The 17,238-nt window shown below is 52.5% G+C and overlaps 6 protein-coding genes across 6 annotated transcripts; 4 read left to right on the top strand and 2 right to left on the bottom strand.

Moving 5' to 3' along the window:
• Positions 1-57: 57 nt before the first annotated feature.
• Positions 58-864, top strand: PENARI_c023G02768 (bifunctional precorrin-2 dehydrogenase/sirohydrochlorin ferrochelatase MET8; the record flags this gene model as incomplete). The annotated part of the gene is made up of 3 exons (XM_022635507.1): positions 58-150; positions 208-689; positions 738-864. The coding sequence occupies 3 exons, from the start codon at positions 58-60 to the stop codon at positions 862-864; spliced, it is 702 nt and encodes a 233-aa protein (XP_022484555.1).
• Positions 865-1,015: 151 nt separating this feature from the next.
• Positions 1,016-6,890, bottom strand: PENARI_c023G00262 (Arf family guanine nucleotide exchange factor SEC7; the record flags this gene model as incomplete). The annotated part of the gene is made up of 3 exons (XM_022635478.1): positions 1,016-1,352; positions 1,406-5,083; positions 5,134-6,890. 3 exons carry the CDS (start codon positions 6,888-6,890, stop codon positions 1,016-1,018), a joined length of 5,772 nt encoding a protein of 1,923 aa, XP_022484617.1.
• A 382-nt stretch (positions 6,891-7,272) lies between these two features.
• On the top strand, positions 7,273-8,893 carry PENARI_c023G02926 (putative pyruvate dehydrogenase complex, dihydrolipoamide acetyltransferase component; the record flags this gene model as incomplete). Its single annotated transcript, XM_022635511.1, has 4 exons — positions 7,273-7,382; positions 7,440-7,489; positions 7,545-7,768; positions 7,826-8,893. The coding sequence occupies 4 exons, from the start codon at positions 7,273-7,275 to the stop codon at positions 8,891-8,893; spliced, it is 1,452 nt and encodes a 483-aa protein (XP_022484609.1).
• Positions 8,894-9,433: 540 nt separating this feature from the next.
• On the top strand, positions 9,434-10,105 carry PENARI_c023G08293 (uncharacterized protein; the record flags this gene model as incomplete). Its single annotated transcript, XM_022635578.1, has 4 exons — positions 9,434-9,488; positions 9,537-9,542; positions 9,588-10,008; positions 10,072-10,105. The coding sequence occupies 4 exons, from the start codon at positions 9,434-9,436 to the stop codon at positions 10,103-10,105; spliced, it is 516 nt and encodes a 171-aa protein (XP_022484649.1).
• A 2,232-nt stretch (positions 10,106-12,337) lies between these two features.
• On the top strand, positions 12,338-13,505 carry PENARI_c023G07015 (malate dehydrogenase; the record flags this gene model as incomplete). Its single annotated transcript, XM_022635561.1, has 4 exons — positions 12,338-12,403; positions 12,451-12,568; positions 12,618-12,862; positions 12,912-13,505. 4 exons carry the CDS (start codon positions 12,338-12,340, stop codon positions 13,503-13,505), a joined length of 1,023 nt encoding a protein of 340 aa, XP_022484564.1.
• A 263-nt stretch (positions 13,506-13,768) lies between these two features.
• Positions 13,769-16,632, bottom strand: PENARI_c023G01087 (ATP-binding protein; the record flags this gene model as incomplete). The annotated part of the gene is made up of 3 exons (XM_022635486.1): positions 13,769-13,927; positions 13,985-15,906; positions 15,960-16,632. The coding sequence occupies 3 exons, from the start codon at positions 16,630-16,632 to the stop codon at positions 13,769-13,771; spliced, it is 2,754 nt and encodes a 917-aa protein (XP_022484605.1).
• Positions 16,633-17,238: the final 606 nt, after the last annotated feature.

The following is a 17,238-nucleotide window of genomic DNA, read 5'->3' as shown; positions in this document are numbered from 1 at the left end:
GCCGTACATGGGGGGCATCGATGGCTGATAGTTGCATCATCATCCCACCATCCCACCATGTCAAAGTTCCCAGAAGTCCAGGGTGGTGGCTCGCTGATCCTGGCCTGGCAGATCAGAGATAAACATGTGTTAGTAGTGGGCGGCGGAGAGGTATGTGTTCCGTACCTGTTGATCTTCGAGCTATGACTGATGTATATATTCCGCTAGGTTGCTGCAGGGCGCATCCTGCATGCTCTCAATGCCGATGCACGAGTGACAGTGGTCTGTCCAGCTGCCGGACTTAACGAGGAGGTGGCATTCCGAGTGTCCGAGAAGCAAGTCTCACACGTTGATCGCAATTTCCAACCCTGCGACCTCGATGATGCGGATATGGTGCTCTGCGCCATTGACGACCCGGAAGCCTCGACTCAGGTCTGGAAGCTGTGCAAGGAAAGGCGCATTGCAGCAAACATTGCTGATGTACCATCGGAGTGCGATTTCTACTTTGGCAGTGTTCATCGTGACGGACCATTGCAGGTGATGGTCAGCACCAACGGGAACGGCCCCAAGCTGGCTAGTATCGTGCGAAAGAAGATCGCCGAGACTTTGCCGAGGAATACGGGGGCTGCAATTGAGAATGTGGGAAAGCTCCGGAAGAAACTCCGCGAAGTAGCCCCGAATCCGGATCAAGGGCCCAAGAGAATGAAATGGTAGGTCACTTCTTCTATCTTTCCGAGCTACAACCTAACAAAGTACAGGATGTCCGGCGTGTGCGAACAATGGAGCTTGGAACAGCTTGTGGAGATGAGCGAGCGTGATATGGATAGGGTGCTCACCTACTACGAGTCGGGCAAGGTCCCCACGTTCCAGGAAGTCCAAAAGTGAAAATGAGATCAAATTAACGGAAGTTTTGTGTTATCAATACAGCTATGCATCTCTAAAAGTAAAACAAAAAATGTGTAAAAAGGCCAGAAAAGCCGGGTTATAAGAACGCCAAAGACAAGACCGCGAGGATATCCAAGAATAGTACACAAAATCAGACCTGGCTGTCACGGCGCGACGCCTTCTGAGAGACGGAGCTCCGCGGGCTGATCGGGGCGTCCAGGGGGTTTGGCGGAGCAACGCCCAGTCGGACCTCGCCGATGCGGCGCAGTAGGGATTGAAGAGCGACGCGGATCTCCGGGTTAAGATCACGGCTCAGCAACTCAACTCCGAGCGGGTAGAAGGTCCCAATGTGTTTATCAAAGTCCTGTTGCGGGAAGTTGGTGTATCCGTCGATGACATCCACCACCACGGGACGCCAGGCGACAATGTTGCGGTGTTGGGTGTCCTCTTCCAGACGGACGAAGCTGCGAATGATATCCGCACAGAGACTAGAAAGCAGTTAGCGATGAATAATGAATACGAACAGGAAGAGATAACGTACGGAATGAGTGCAGCCTCGGTCTCGGCGCGACTACTCTGTCTCTCCTCTCGCTCGTCGTGGTACATCCGGAAGAGAATATGCACATAAGTGGAGGCACTGCCGCTCTCCTGCTTCAACAAGTTGGGGGGTTGCTTCATGAAGCCCTGGCGCCAGAGCTGCATCCGCAAGTCCTTGTCCTCGTTGAATTTCTTAGCGAACTGATAGCTCTTCTTCAGCAAGCCCATGAGTCGGAGAAGCTCTCCACTGGGGATCTGTGCATAGACGTTTTCGTTCGAGAACAATTCATGAACCGTTTCAATCATGAGCAACTGCAGAACACAGTTGGTGATGATGCGGTTGAAATACCGGCGTCGTGCAGCAGTGACAGCAGCAGGTTGTTGCTGGTCTGATTGAGGTCGGTAATCCTCCAATTCGGCACGGGCCTCACTTTGTACAGGGGGATCTCCGCTTTCTTGAAGAGAAGTTGTACTTTGCGATCCGTTGGTGTGCAGCACTTCGGGTGAATCTTCGCCTGTGGCTGCAGCCGCAGAGGCAGCATCTGGAGTCTGGGACATGTCCCCATTTACAGCATCCGCCGGCTTTGACATCGACACAGCAGCAGTGAAGAGCTCATACGCAGTCGTCTTGCTGAAAAGCTCAACGAAAGCCCCAACAATCTGGGACCAGTGCTCTTGCTGGAACTTGGCAACATTCTGCAGAATTAACTGTTGCAGGCAGTTACTGCCAATGCGTGCAATCGTGTCGTTTTCTTGACAGATACACAGGGTCAACAGTTCCAAGAAGCGGCTCAACATGTATTCCAACGCATCGAAGTAATGAGTGAAGAGGGTGATCATGTTTCGCAACGCCTGGATCATTGTAGTGGATAGCCAAACCGAAAGATCCTCGTGGTTGGGAACCTTGGACATTTCTGATTTGGACTGCAAGACTACAAAGATTGGGTAAAGCAGCTGTCTCCAGAGAACATCCCAGAAGTCTCTGGGGAAGTTACCGCCGTGTCGGACCAAGGTATCGAAGAGGTATGTGAGTGCTCGGGAGCGGACCTCGAGGTCATCGCCCGTCATAAGCACATCCTGGAATGCAATGAGAATAGGGTACCAGAACTGCTCCTCTTGTGATTGACGAGTAAGTTGCTTGGCAAGGTTGGTTCCATTGTCCTGGAAAGTGGCCGCAGAAGCGGCATCACGGTGGGACAAGGGGCATTCAGGGGTTCGCAACATCTTGGTGACGGTTGACTTCAAGGTCTCAATTGCCTGCAAGGATTTCTTCTGGAACTTGGAGTTCTTCGAGAATTCAGTGAGACAGACAATGAGGTCTGCAAAGGCGCCTTGGGTGATCACAACTCCAAACCTGGTGTTGTAGACTTGAGTGACATGATCAAAGGCCATGTTAACAATTCCCTCATAGGGTTCCCGAGCGGCAACAGTAAAGACACCAAACATGGTCTTCCAGCCAGAGCGGATGTTGTCGCCACGTGCCTGGATCATCTGGATCAGACACCGAAGAATCATGTCCTTGACAGCAGCAGTAGTGCTGTTTGCCATCACATGCTCGAAGGGCTTGAGGAAGTCCTTTTGGAACTTGAAACCAGGCAGCTCCTCAATCTCCATGAAACGCATGGAAAGTTGTCGAAGGGAGTCCAATGCAAAGAAGACAACAGTGGTGTTTGAGTGACAGCCGACATGGTTGAAGTGCTGACCCAGCACCTCCCAGATCTTGGACCACTCAATCCTGACACGCGTCATGTTGTAGTAACTGATTTCAACCAACTTCTGCAGACTGTAGGTTCGGGGCGAATCAGTGTGGCCGGAAGATTGGATCTCTTGCCAGCTGACTTCACTCAAGGCCCTAACGAACTCGATGATGGCCTCGTGTGACAGGTTTGCGGTGTTGGTAAAGATACGGTCCACGCCACGGATCATATCTGCTGAGCGGCTTTCCATGGCGATCTCTGGACGGAAAGCAGCCGGTCCGTTTATAGAGCGCGGGCGAGCACGTCTCGTACTTTGCATGGACCTGCGAGAAGCATCTGCCGATGAAGGCACCCGTGAAACATCAGGCAACGATCCTTCATCAACACCATCACTAAGAAGCTGAAGACGGTCAAGCTGACTGACACAAGTCAGGACATCGCGCCATGAGCCCTGGAGGTGGTTGCCCTCGGTAAGAGCGACGTCAAGCAAGGCCTTCAGAGCCTCGAAATTCTTCGGCATCATCTCCCTTACGTTTCCAAGGTTGGTGAACTTCGCCAGTGCAGTCACGAATGCCACACGAGGAGTCTCCAGGTCGAAGGCGCAGCTGATCCGAATGGCCAGCTTGAGTCCTTCCATACAGAGTCGGATGGTTTGGATGTGCTGAGTGTCCTGCATTGGTGCAGACAACCCAGACAGGAAAGACATCCAGGTGACGTTGAACATTGACCCAACATGGCGCTCCGAGGTTGCAGGGATGAAACGCGAGAGCGCATCTTTGACAGCTGTCTTGCGCTGAGCTCGAATGAGGGAGCGGTAAAGCTGTTCTGTCTTGTTGGCCATCTCTTCCGAAGCCTGGGAATACTTCTCGCCCTGGATGTCTCGTCCGACGGTAGCAAACACCTGTCCAGCTCTTGTGGCAAGGCCGGTAGGAGCGGCGGGTTGAGCGCTTAAGTTGGCAGCATGTTCTTGCTCCGTGTCGAGAACAATTTCGTTGCTTCCAATCTCTTCATAGATAGCCCCGAGATAGTCAGCGGGCAAGTCTTGATTGTCGTTGATACCACGGTTGTTCTTGATAAAGTCTTCCTTTGTCATACGACGGCCCTTCATCTTTGAACTGTGCTGATCAGTGTTGAGCAAAATTACGGAGTATGCCAGCACATATGCGGTGTCCGCATTAGCGAATGCATTGGGGTTCTGGGTGGTGTAACGCTCCGCAAACTTCAGCATAAACCGATCAATTTTTTGGGCTTCACCGGGCAGGCGGAAATGCTGCAAGAAGGAGCGCAGGGAGTCAACGAAACGGCGCTTTGTAAACTCCATCAGGTCAACAAATGCATGCATAATAGCAATGTTCTCTGGCTCTCCCTCGCCCAAGTACTCTCCCAGCGTAGCCTTGTCGATACGGTCATTGCGGAGCAAGAAGCCAGCAATATCTTCAGGCGACTCCGAACGGATGAAGCCTTCTTGAAGGAAGGCTTTGATTCCGCGCTTCGGCTTGAAGTTGAATTGTTGAATAGCATTTGTGAGGGCAATCTTGCGCTGCTTGACCTTTTCAATCTGGTTCGGGTCGTCCTCAGGCAGAGGTGTGGATCGTCCAGTCCCGCCTTCATGGGTTTCAGGGCGTGGTGAAATAAGGACGCTTGTGTCTAAGGACTCGCGGGAATTGTCAATCGACTTTGACGGAACAGCCGTTTCGGGTTGTTCGTCCAGTCGCTGGGCAGCCCAGTTGTCTAGCGAGCGCAGCATCTCAACAAGACACTCAATAGCCTGTTGCTTCAAACCGTACTCCGGGGGAATATGAGGCATCGAGGGTGGAGGAGTAGGCACAATGTGCGCACTTGTCAAGGAAAGGGGAAGGGTTCCTCGGTGATGCCATTCCGAGCCAATACTTGTCATTTTAACATGCTGTTCTTGGTACTGCTGTTGCTGAGAAGCTGACGTAACGACAGGCACACTTGCGTACCGGGAGAGTTGTTCAATGATACTAAACATGTTAGTTGAGGTGGAGCAGAGTCGATTTTGAGAATCACATACTTCTGGAAAATATTCTCCAAGGCGGTCCGATCGCAATCGTAGTTGAGATAAATTTCAACCAAAGCCCGCGGGTCACCACCTAGCCTCTCTAGTACTTCCATAAAGTATTGCTTTTGGAACGCAGGGGCCGCGCGTTTTTCGAGAATGGCCAAGTAGATTTCTTTCAGGAACACTTCCAGCTCCTTCTTCATCATGACTCTCATGTCCTTCAGCATCAGCCAGAAGATCTCACAGCAGACCTTGAAGACATGAGGCACAGCACTGGCGCCATTGCGACTCAGACTGAGGCACAGATGAGGCCGTACTGCCAGGAGGAGTGTCATTCCATCTGTGCTGGAGGAGCTGTTCTTGATGGCAGCAAGAGGAGAGGTGAATGTTGCGGTGTGGTTGTTGATGAGATAGTGGATGAGGTGCAGCGAGAGAAGCTTCGATCTCATGTTCTGAGACTTCACATCTTGTTGCTGCTCATGAGACAAAACCTTGTGGCTCAGCTTGCACAGGGCCCGGAAAACAAGGAAGGCGTCTTTAACGTAGATCTCGTCTACCTCGTCCTCGGCCGAGCTGTCATCATCCTTCTCCTCGGGAATGCCGGACATTGACCGCGTGATTGACCGCTTAGCGCGGGTGACTGTTGTGGGCGCATTATCGTTGACAGTGGTCACCTCCTTGGGTGATTCGAAGCTCTGCAGGGTGAGCTTTTCGGCGGTAGGCTCCTTGGTGACGGGTTGGTCTGCCACAGACACCGAGGCTGCCTCCGAAGTCTGACCCATATCACTGGCCGAGGCATCGAGTGTTGAGGATGGATTCTCTACCTCGCGGGTTCGGAGTTCCTTGAGGTCCAATCGTACTCGCACACGGTCAAAGACCGTGCTGACCATTTGTGTGAGCGATCCCTGGGCGATTTGCTGGTTTTGGCTGGATTTCGAGTAGATAAAAATGTTGTAGATCTGACGGACGGCTTTCAGGAGACCAGCTCCATGGACCACGATCTTGTCATTCAAGACCGCCGCCAGTAGCGATTTGATGATTTGCTGCTGGATCTCAATCGCTGTAGCTTCATTTTCGAAACAATCGCAAATAGCATCGATAGCGCGTTCAATCAACGGAGGATGGCTGGGGGTGGCTTCGTTGTCTGTCTCGGCGGAGGGAAATGCGAAATAGGAGTATGTGATCAGCTTTCCGATACAGTCCAACGCGGTGACCTGCAGGGGAATGCTGAGGGTTTTGCTTGCCAAGTGCAGAGGGCGGAAAATGAGCTCCGGGTCAATTGGTTGCCCATCGGTCTGCTTGATGTTGGTCAAGGCGACCCGTGTGGCTTCCTCCAATTTCTTGTCCCTCCGGGCATCCCGCGAGGCAGCAATATTGTCCAGCGCCGTCACAATAAACACAGTAGAACTGACTGCACCTGACCGTTGTGTCATGAAAGTAGCTGTTGTTGACCGCGAGTCCGATCGCAAGCGACTTTCCGCGACATTGTCGTCTTCCGGGGTTGGTTCCTGAATTTCAGGCGGACTGTCTGTTTTGGGTTCTTGTTCGGTTTGTTCAGAGTCATCCTTGGGTGGCACCTCTGGTTTTTCCTCATCATCCTGCTCTTCTGGTATTTCCTCGTTCTCTTCGGCGGGGGTTTCCAACGGGTTGGTCTGCTCGGGCAGTGTTGGCTCAGAATCTAGAGCTGTAGGAGATACATCTGTAGTCTCCACGGGTTTCTCGGGCATCTCAGATTGGGTCGGCTCGGGGCCGGATGCGACATCCGCCATGGTCAGGTAGACTCCGGGCGGAGCAATCTAATTAGATCAAAAACATCGAACGAACAAATGTAGAGGAGCTGTACTTTGCACAGTCGCAATGACATGTTACGGGGATGCGTGTCTTCTCCGAATCGGGACTGGTGCATGCTGACATAACCCGCTGACTCAGTTCTTACCTAACCTCTCTCGGAAAAGGCCGCTCACCGGTGAGAAACCTAAGGTACCTTAGCTCAACAGAAAAGTTCGTGATTTAGAGACATCTCCTTCCACCCCAACCCCATCCAATCTTGGCTCTCCACGTCCACCTTGCGCCGGGTATTTCCAATTCTTTCATCTCAGCGTTGAGGGCCTTTATTTCCTTCATTTTCCAATCGCGATAGTCTCAGGCACCATGGTTGCGTCAGCTGTCCGGATGCGCACCCCGAGTGCCATGTTCATGTCCAGAGGTGCCGCCGCTATGCGCCGGCCCCAGGTCTCCTACAAGTTCCAGGAGGTTATCCAGTATGTTTGGATGTGAATTGCTGGTTGATCTGATACTAATAGGCTTCTCGCGCGCAGGAACCAATTGCCTACCCTCTCCGCTCTTTCCCGCTACTATGCCTCCAAGTGTATGGACCATCTCCTTTGTCGTGCAATATCAATTCTAACATGACAATCTCACAGCCTTCCCTCCCCACACACTCATCAGCATGCCCGCCCTTTCGCCGACAATGACCGCGGGAAACATCGGCACCTGGCAGAAGAAGGCCGGAGACGGCCTCCAGCCCGGTGATGTTTTGGTGGAGATTGAGACCGATAAGGCTCAGATGGACTTCGAGTTTCAGGACGAAGGTATCCTCGCCAAGGTTCTGAAGGAATCTGGTGAGAAGGATGTCGCTGTTGGCGCGGTAAGAAATTTCCCGGATTTACCCGCGGGCATCAAACTGACTTGCTTTCCCTTTTAGCCCATCGCTGTCCTTGTTGAGGAGGGTGCCGATATCTCTGCCTTCGAGTCCTTCACACTGGCTGATGCTGGTGGTGACAAGCCTGCCCCCGCTGAGAAGAAGGAGGAGCCAAAGAGCGCTGAGCCCTCGACCCCGGCCCCCGCCCCGGAGCAGCCCGCTGCGCAGGAACCCGAGACTTCGGGTGAGAAGCTCCAGCCCGCTCTTGAGCGTGAGGCCTCTATCAGCCCCGCTGCCAAGGCCCTCGCCCTCGAGAAGGGTGTGCCTATCAAGGGCCTCAAGGGTACTGGCCGTGGTGGTGTGATCACCAAGGAGGACATTGAGAAGTACAAGCCCGCCGCCTCCGCCGCCGCCGGTCCCGCCTACGAGGACATCCCAATCTCCTCCATGCGCAAGACCATTGCCAACCGTCTGAAGCAGTCCATGGCCGAGAACCCCCACTACTTCGTCTCCACCACCCTGTCGGTCACTAAGCTCTTGAAGCTCCGCCAGGCTCTAAACGCCTCCTCCGAGGGCAAGTACAAGCTCTCTGTCAACGACTTCCTCGTCAAGGCTTGCGCCGTTGCCCTCCAGAAGGTTCCCCAGGTCAACTCCAGCTGGCAGGAGGTTGACGGCCAGGCCGTCATCCGCCAGCACAAGACCGCTGACATCAGCGTCGCTGTGGCCACTCCCGTTGGTCTGATCACCCCCGTTGTCAAGAACGTCTCCGGCCTCGGTCTCTCCAGCATCTCCAACCAGATCAAGGACCTTGGCAAGCGTGCCCGTGACAACAAGCTCAAGCCCGAGGAGTACCAGGGCGGCACCTTCACCATCAGCAACATGGGCATGAACCCCGCCGTTGAGCGCTTTACTGCTGTCATCAACCCCCCGCAGGCCGGTATCCTGGCTGTTGGCACCACCCGCAAGGTTGCTGTCCCCGTCGAGACCGAGGAGGGCACCGTCACCGAGTGGGATGACCAGATCATCGTCACTGGTAGCTTCGACCACAAGGTGGTTGACGGTGCCGTCGGCGGTGAATGGATCAAGGAGCTGAAGAAGGTCGTCGAGAACCCCCTGGAGCTTTTGCTGTAAAAGCAAAGTCCAATGTTCCGACTCTCATCTTGTAATCTGTATTAAAACACTTTGCCTCCCCCATTAGACCACTACATAGGTCCCTTTTGTTTTTGATCTATTTAGCAGCTTTCAATCAATTTCTGTCTACTTCTTGTATAATTATCTTCGTACGGAATATTGTGGAGTGGTGTTCCGGACAACGTAGGTGGCTGACCAGGCAGGGCAACGTAGGTAAAGACGACTGTGGTCATATAAGTAATGGTGAATTGTCACTACTTGCAACTATATACTATATCAGTAAATAATATAAAAATAGCAACTCACATAGGGCCCTGGACAGTATACAGTGAAGTCAACACGGGAAGAATCTACGGATGGAGAACCCTGGCAGTGGGCCCAGGTCATGACGTGATGTCACACCCCCCCAAGGTATATAACCTTCACTTTCCCCTCCCTTGTTCTCTTCATCCACGCTCTTGGTAAGTGATTTCCTTCTTTGCTAGATATGTTTCAGCTGTTGACTGGATTATAGAATCATCATCTCATACTCTAACCACTATGTCATACGCCGACGCTGCTGCAAAGGGCCCTAAGCAGGCCCCCGAGGAGGTAAGTGCGCAAATCTCTGAACCTATGTCGCAATACTAACATCAAATCACAGGCGTAAGTAACTATCTATCAAAGTTCCAAAGGTCCCTGCCAGCTAACACAGACCTCAGTCGTGCTCCTTACGTTGGAGGAGTCTACAAGGACGAATCCGAGAGCACAGCTTCGCTGATCGATGTCGACGGACCTCACGTGCAATCTGTGGAGCCGGAGTTCCTCGAGCAGGATGTCCAGACTACCACTCAGGCTGAGCGGATAGAGCGCGAAGCCGAAGAGAAGGAGAAGCAGCGCGCAAGCGAGGATGCCGAGAAGAAGGCCAAGCCCCGCAAGGCTAAGGCCAGCGGCATCCGTGGAAACACCAGCAACCCCGTCTTTCTTGCCAACGCTGCTATCGCGACTCTCGTTGGAGCCGGTCTCGGCTTCGGTGCTTATCGGCAACACACGCAGGGCAAGCTGTCCTGGGAGCTCGTTGGACTGTCTGCTGGTGCTGTTGGCGTCTTTGGTGCGGTGGACTACTTCGTTAGCAAGTAAGTGCATTGACAGCCTCAAAGTTGGGGGTGATCTGGTTCGTATTGCTAACATATATATAGGTGGTTCTTGCAGAACAAGTTCCCCCCGAAATAGATATGCGGCGTTCCATCTCTTTTCTGGTGTTGCTTGATTGCTTTCTGTTTTGATATACCATCCCTGCTCTATTGCGGTTTTGCATTTTGTTTATTTGGCGATAATGGAGTCGGACCGGTTTGACTGTATCAGTATCCTTAACGACAATACCATTTTTCGACACACCAGAATTGTAGACTCCGATGACAGACGCATTTAGATTGCATATCATCGTAGAAAGCAATTGCCATAGTAAAAACATTAGAAATGCTGCAGATATGCAAGATATAAAACGATGACATGCATGGTTCCTGGAAGCGGTGAACGACGTCAGAATGGCCCAAACAAGCCCATCTGGCCTCGCGCTGAGTTGGCTTAGGCTCCCTCGGTGTTTCCCACACTAAACTAGCTCGATGTTTTGCTGTCTTCCTATCCTCTAGGAATAATTGTTTTCCCTCTACCGCTCCTACTCTCGTGTACAAGGAACCCAACAACCTGATCTATACGTGGCTTTCGCCGCATTGACATAATGGTACGCTACAGTCTGTGATTAATGATGCACGTTACTGACATGGATAGAACTCGCTATTTAACTCTGCCCTCAAGCAATCGTCCTCGATCCGCCGGGACCTGGACACTTTCTCACAGTCTCCTGCCACCTCCTCACCCGCATTACAAGGTGCGCTCCGTCACCAGCTCTTCGCGAATCAATACACTGATTACAACCATAGGCCAGCTTGCTGCCTCCTTGGCATCTCTGTCCCGCACCGTCGACGACTACTCAGCCCTTTCCAAGAAGGAACTGATTCCTGAAAAACAACAAAAGGCCTTCGACCGAGTCAAGAACTTCCGCGATGAGCTCACAGACTACCGAACACAATTCGACCGACTTCGCAAAGAGCGCGAGGATGCAGTAAGCCCACCCACTTCATATCCCGCCCCGCAAGGCTAACAGCCCTAGCAATCCGTAACCAACCGCAACGAACTGCTCGGCCGTCGGCCACACCACGCCGCAACACCTGAGAACCCCTACGCGCAGTCCTCCCTCCCACAAACCACCTCAGCATTTGCACCCACATCCTCGGGCCTCAGTTTCGGCGCCGGCCCATCAGAATATAACCGCGAAACAAACGCCCTCCGCGAACAGTCCTTCTTCTCCAACACAAGCACGCAGTTAGACGACTTCCTCGACCGAGGCCGTGCCGTCCTAGCCGACCTAGGCCAGCAGCGGGAGGTGTTGAAGGGCACCCAGCGCCGGCTATACAGTGTTGCGAACACGCTAGGCGTGAGCGGGGATACAATTCGAATGGTGGAGCGACGTGCGCGGCAGGATAAGTGGATTTTTTGGGGTGGAGTGGTTGTTTTCTTTTTGTTCTGCTGGCTCGTGCTGCACTTTTTGCGGTAATCCGTCAATGGAGCTATGCCACTTATATGGGGTTCGAGTGCTGCTAGTCCTTTAGGGTTGGGTCTTGTATCTTGTATTCAGGTTCATCAGCGCCGGCGTTTGGTTATTGCAATTATTGGCATTGATGTCAAATCCGTATTTGTTTTGATCGTATGTCTTGTATATGCATCATCTATACGTACCGGGCTTTAGGCTCAGTAGATCTTATAGGCTTAAACTTAGGGACTGTGTTCAATTTATAAATCAGCTTCATATATGCCAACGGGAATAGGTGCTTGAAGGATATAGATGGCATTTAATGCACCTGGTGCAACATTTTAGAACATTAGTCCCTGTCCCTATAGATGTACCTCGGTAGTTGTCTCCATGTTTCCGTATACTATAAAACCTAAGCCCACGGAAATGGGAAATATATTGTCACTATAGACAATTACATGCCAACCCCTCCTTAGGATATCTGTCATATGAGATGCAGCTTTGAGTGACCATTGCAGGTCCCAATTGAGATATTTAAGCACATGTAGCTACACGTATGCAAGTACCCAAGTACCTATGTACCTAAGTACCCACGAAGTAACTCATACCTATGTACATACAATTTCAAGCTCGCGAGACAAGCCTATCGGTTCGACACAGGCTTATAGGATAGATGTCAACTGCAGATAATTGAGCAGCTTAGAGTAAATTAAAAGCATACAATAGCCTGAAGTACCTATGGAGACGAGACGTACTTGTCAACCGAACTCGGGAGCCGGGAGCTCGGAAACTGTTGTGGAGCCCCAATCTCTTTCACCGGGTTCTCCCTTTCCCCTTCCTCTTCTCTTCCACATCCTCTCATCATCGCAGTCATGTTCGCCGCTCGTCGTACCTTCAACCTTTTCCAGAAGCGTGCCTTCTCGGCCTCCGCTAGCAATGTACGTATCCCAATTAATGCTTTTGACAACTCTAACCTCTCGCGCAGGCCTCCAAGGTTGCCGTTCTCGGTGCCGCCGGTGGTATTGGCCAGCCTCTGTCGCTGCTCTTGAAGCTCAACCCCCGTGTTTCTGAGCTCGCCCTCTACGATATCCGCGGTGGACCCGGTATGATGATATCTAACTCGATCTCATTGCAATGTCTGACTCTTGACAGGTGTCGCCGCTGATCTCAGCCACATCAACACCAACAGCACTGTCACTGGTTACAACCCCGATGCCAGCGGTCTCCGTGACTGCCTCGAGAACTCCGAGATCATTCTGATCCCCGCCGGTGTTCCCCGTAAGCCCGGCATGACCCGTGATGACCTCTTCAACACCAACGCCTCCATCGTCCGCGACCTCGCCAAGGCCGCTGCTGAGGCCGCCCCCAAGGCTCACGTCCTGGTCATCGCCAACCCCGTAAGTAGTCGAGAGTATCCTGTCATCTACTCCTTCTAACATCTATCAGGTCAACTCCACCGTCCCCATCGTCTCCGAGGTCTACAAGGCCCGTGGTGTCTACGACCCCAAGCGTCTCTTCGGTGTCACCACCCTTGATGTCGTCCGTGCCTCGCGCTTCATCTCCGAGGTCCAGAAGACCAACCCCTCCGGCGAGGCCGTCCCCGTCGTTGGTGGCCACTCCGGTGTGACCATCGTTCCCCTGCTCTCGCAGTCCAACCACTCCTCCATCGCCGGCCAGGCCCGCGATGCTCTCGTCAACCGCATCCAGTTCGGTGGTGACGAGGTCGTCAAGGCCAAGGACGGTGCCGGTTCCGCCACCCTCTCCATGGCCATGGCTGGTGCCCGCTTCGCCGAGTCCCTCCTCCGCGCCGCCCAGGGCGAGAAGGGTGTTATCGAGCCCACCTTCATCGACTCCCCCCTGTACAAGGACCAGGGCATCGACTTCTTCGCCTCCAAGGTCGAGCTCGGCCCCAACGGTGTTGAGCAGATCCACCCCGTCGGCGAGATCAACGAGTACGAGCAGAAGCTCCTCGATGCCTGCCTGGCTGACCTGAAGAAGAACATCCAGAAGGGTGTCGACTTCGTCAAGGCCAACCCTTAAAATGTTACAATGTACAACAAGCATCTTCCGTGATGGATGGATATGATATGTCTTACTAGATCGATAGCACTAATATACTCGATCTACTTGATCTAAGCGATAAACTCCAGGTGTAATACCATTTTCAAACCCGGATCATCCATTGACTACCTAACACACCATATTCGCAATGCAAAAGAAAGAGATTCCGCAACTAAATACCTGAAAGAACCGAAAAAGCAAAATATCAACCAATAGCACCGTACCAGCAAATCATCATATCATCAAGTGTAGCTCCGCATAGCATCCAGGTATCCCGTCCCACCACGCAAATCTTGATCGAACGTCTCGGCCACCTCCAGCACACGCTTGATATGTTCCATCGATAGAGGTGAGCTCTCATTGACAGCCAAAGCCTGCGCAGTGCGGACCGAGTTTTTAATCTATGCCATTGTTAGCATCAGACGGGACAAACATCAATAAAGGCAGGCAACACATACCTGACGACCATTCAAAGTGTGCCTGGAAAGCATATCATAATCCTCCTCGCTAAACGACGCAATGTGCACACCCTCAATGGCACGCACACGCTCCAGGAACATCTTCCAGATACTCCGCTTCGCCTTGGAAGTGAGATCACCGTAGCGCAGAGCAACATGTATACGCGACTGGAAGGCATCGTCGAAAGTCTCAACCCGGTTGGTTGTCAAGAACAGAATACCCTGGAAGTACTCCAGCAGACGGAGGAAGATGCTGACCAGGGCATTGCGGTGGATATCATGGATAGTGCGCTTCTCAAGGAAGACATCGGCCTCATCAAGGAGAAGCACGGCACCCCAGGAATGAGCAATGTCCAGAATCTTGTTCAACTCAGCTTCCAGAGTCCGCGAGTCTGTGCCCAGCTCGCCAGCGCTGACCATGTACAGCGGCCGACGCAGTAGCTCGGCAATGCCCTCTGCTGTAAGTGTTTTACCTGTTCCCGGTGGACCATGCAGCACAGCAACCAGACCCTTGCCCTTGCCCTGGATGACATCGTCAATATTCTCCGCAGCGTGGAAAGTATGCGACTCGACCAAAGCTTTCACAATAGACTTCTGGTTCGTCGGCAGAACAAGCGAGCCAAAGGCCTCCTTATCCCACTCGATCTCACTGATGCCAGAGATGGTAAACTCCAGCCAGAGCTTCTCGCTAAACGCAAAGCCCAAAACAACAGGGCTTGCCACGAGCAGCTCCTCCTCAGTGAACTCGCGCGGTTTGGGATCAGCAGCATCACCCTCAAGCCGATCCATCTTCTCTCTCTGAATCTCATTTCCATTCTCATCAACCTCCACCTCAACTACACGCGGGCACCCCTCTTCATCCTCAACGACTTTGTACACCGTCTTGGGCGTATCAGATGCACCATCATGCTCAGAGTCCGACTCCGAGCCTCCACAGCAACACCCTTCACTATCATCATCTTCCCCACCACTTAATCCAGCCTCGGACGGGTCTATTAGATCCGGGTCCTTGGGACGGACCGTGCTGATGGGGTAATTGGGGTTAATGCGACGGTGAATAGCAGGATCGATCATGACCCGACCATTGATATTAACCTTGATCACGAACGAGCGCTTCTTCTTGTAAAAGGCCATACCCTTGTGGAAGCGGTAGTTCATTCCGCGCAGCGCGACAAAGCGCTTCCCACGCTCGATCAGGCGGGCACGCAGGGCCTCGGCGTCGCGGTGGTATTGCAACGGGTAGCAAGCCAGACTGGTGATCTTGCGAGCGCCCTTGAAAGAATCGACTTCAGCAGACATGGACCCGAAGCCGTAGTCCTTGCCATCGTATTCCAGGTAGCGGCCTTCGACGCTGTACCATTGTCCTTTCATGAAGGAGGATTCTTTGATAGCGTACTCGATCTTGAAGGCGCGTGGTTCGTCCGGGTTACTGTAGGTCGGGGTGTAGGCAATGGTGTTTGGCTTGAAGAGCGCCCACAGTAGATCGAAGGTGATGGTGTTTGCCTCGAGGAGGGGGTAGAGGGTTTTCTTGGTATCGGCGTAGTCGGTGTCGAGATATTTGATGAGGACCTTTAGATGGGCAGCTTTGAGGGCAGCGGCCTTGCGGGCTTTCTTCTTCTTTTCGCTCCGCGACTGCTTCTTCAGATCTTTCATGTATTGGCGTGTTTCTTCCAGGTATAGGAATAGCATGTTGGGGTCGACCACGGCGGGCTCTTGGACCAAGCTGACACCCTTGACGCCGTCCATGACTTTGGCCAGGGCATCGCGGAGGTGCTTGCTCTTGATGTCGACCACTGTTTCCAAGTATTTATTTTCCCAGTTGAACTTGCGACGCACGGTGAAGATGTATTGGTCCCATTCGTCGGCATCGGGGTCGTCCACCGTTTCGGTCAGCTTATACTTGTGGATGGTGGTGTCCCATACTAGTGAGGTTAGCAAGATATAACAGATAGTATGCAACGAAAATAGTACTCACGTTGATCCACACGTTTGAAAGCAACCTTGGAAGCAGGCTTCTTCTTCTTGGAGCGCTTCTCTCTCTTCTCACTAATTGGATCACTGGCTGCGAGATCGTCGGAGGTCTGATCGCGGAGCTTCTTAGCGCGCTTCTTTAGCTTCAGCCTGGTGACCAGTTTGCGTAGAGCCTTCTCATCCAACGAATCATCAGACTCAGCCGAGCTGTCGGAATCCGACTCGGAGGAGGAATTCGAAGTGGAATCCGAATCTGAGGCTGCAGCTTTACGCGACCGTTGCTTTCTCCTCTTACGGCGCTTCTTATCCTTCAGAACACGCTTGGCCCGTGCCTTTGCTCGTATACGGTGCCGTTTGCGCTTGTCCGTGTTAGACTCGCTCGTAGACTCAGAGTCAGCATCGTCGGTGTCGGCGTCACTGTCGGAGCTGGAAGAAGAGGAAGACGAGGAGCTGTCGCTCGAATCGGCCTTTTTGGTCCTCTTCTTGCGTTTCTTCTTCTTGTCGTGTTTCTGGCAGACGAGCTTGGGAGCTGTCTCAGCTGCGGGGGCAACGGCCGCATCTTTGACGGCGATCTCTTTCACGGTGACTTCTGGGGGTTGGGCTGAGCCGTTGAGGTTTTCGGTAGAGGGATCAACCTCATCCTTGGCCTCAGCTGTGATGGAGGTTGGTTCTGCCATGGGGATTACAGCTGTGGAAGTTGGAGAATTTGGAGAATAAATGGAATGTGAGGTATCAGAAAGAACTAAATAGAGAGGCTGAGACTGGCTGAGACTGGAACTGGACCAGAGACAGGAAGAAAGTAAAGAACTGAGAGAAACAGGAACCGGAAGAGAGATTGAGACAGAGACAGGAACAGAGACAGACACAGACAGAGAAAGAGAGAAGAGAAAGAGAATGACTCTGTGGGTGAGACGACGCATTTTATGTACGCAGGCATCACGCTGCAGCCTCAACACCAATCAGTCGGCCCCACGATGTATGCGCTGTCCCTTTATTATTAGTTACTTTCCAGGCTACTTAGGCTACCTAGGTATGGCCTGAATCATATTTTGAATGCCTGGAGTCTATCCTTTGTGTCCTTAACCTTCTCTTTGCGTGTTTCAGCTTTGCGGCTATAAAGTTCTTTCAATCTGGGCATCCTGTTAAGCGCCTATGCTGAGATGTCTGTCCATGCGAGTTGTCTGCCTAGACTGAGGCTGTACATGGGTTGTTTCCACATTGGACTGCACAGGTTCCTGCACGTAAATCACCTGTAAGCACCTAGGCAGCCTGTTATATCCGTG

This window comes from Penicillium arizonense, assembly GCF_001773325.1.
Source record: "Penicillium arizonense strain CBS 141311 chromosome Unknown PENARI_contig023, whole genome shotgun sequence".
NCBI lineage: Eukaryota > Fungi > Ascomycota > Eurotiomycetes > Eurotiales > Aspergillaceae > Penicillium > Penicillium arizonense.
Note: the sequence above shows the minus strand (reverse complement) of the source record. Positions and strands in the feature narration are given on the sequence as shown.